The sequence below is a fragment of the Mesitornis unicolor genome, unplaced genomic scaffold (assembly GCF_000695765.1).
Source record: "Mesitornis unicolor isolate BGI_N332 unplaced genomic scaffold, ASM69576v1 scaffold41116, whole genome shotgun sequence".
Taxonomy (NCBI): Eukaryota; Metazoa; Chordata; class Aves; order Mesitornithiformes; family Mesitornithidae; genus Mesitornis; species Mesitornis unicolor.
The window spans coordinates 1,619-2,248 of record NW_010193722.1 but is presented as its reverse complement, the minus strand read 5'-3'; the positions used below and the strand labels follow the sequence as shown (position 1 = coordinate 2,248).

Below are 630 nucleotides of genomic sequence, written 5' to 3'. Positions count from 1 at the left end.
CCCTGAGGGTCACCAGCCTCTGAACAACATCAGGCAGGGTGCTGGCTATGGGGTCCCAGCGCTGCATCGTCTCATAGATCTGATGGATCTGGGGGGGGCAAGGAGGGGTCAGCACAGTTCAGAGTGGGGGCTCCACCTACCCCCCCACCATGGGGGAGCTGCTTTTGGGGGCTCCTACCTTGCTCTGGGTGTCAGCATCTTGCACGGTTGTCTTGTGCTTGGCAATTTCATTCACCTTCCCCAGGACGCTCTGGGGAGATGGAGGGGACGGGGGGCAGATGTGAGACCCCAGATCCACCCCCAATTTCCCAGCCTTGCCCAGTGCCGTGGCTCTCCCCCTCTTGTGCCCCCCCTCACCTGCAGCCGGGCCTCCACTTGGTCCAGCACGGCCATGTCCAGGATGTTGACCTTGGCCTGCAGGACCTGTACGGTCTCCTGGGAAGGGAGAATGGGGTGAGGGGGGACCCCAGGACAGGCCCCCCCCCTCATTGCTATGGGCATGGAGTGAGGGAAAAGGGACCCTGTGTGCCCCCCAGCCCCCCCTGCCTGACTCACCATGAGGCTGCTGCCCTTCAGCCCCCCCAGCAGTGGGGTCTGTAGGGGAAGAAAAGGCATCAGGGGGGCCGGGTG

General features: G+C 64.0%; 1 protein-coding gene across 1 annotated transcript in view; it reads right to left on the bottom strand.

Moving 5' to 3' along the window:
- DCTN2 (dynactin 2 (p50)) overlaps nucleotides 1-630 on the bottom strand; it is a gene marked incomplete at its 5' end in the record, with an annotated part of 2,561 nt that overhangs the window by 387 nt on the left and 1,544 nt on the right. Inside the window, 4 exon segments of the mRNA XM_010187553.1 lie at nucleotides 1-88; nucleotides 179-250; nucleotides 358-435; nucleotides 556-592. The exon segment at nucleotides 1-88 is cut by the window's left edge and continues 9 nt beyond it. Coding sequence (XP_010185855.1) covers nucleotides 1-88; nucleotides 179-250; nucleotides 358-435; nucleotides 556-592 — 275 coding nt within the window.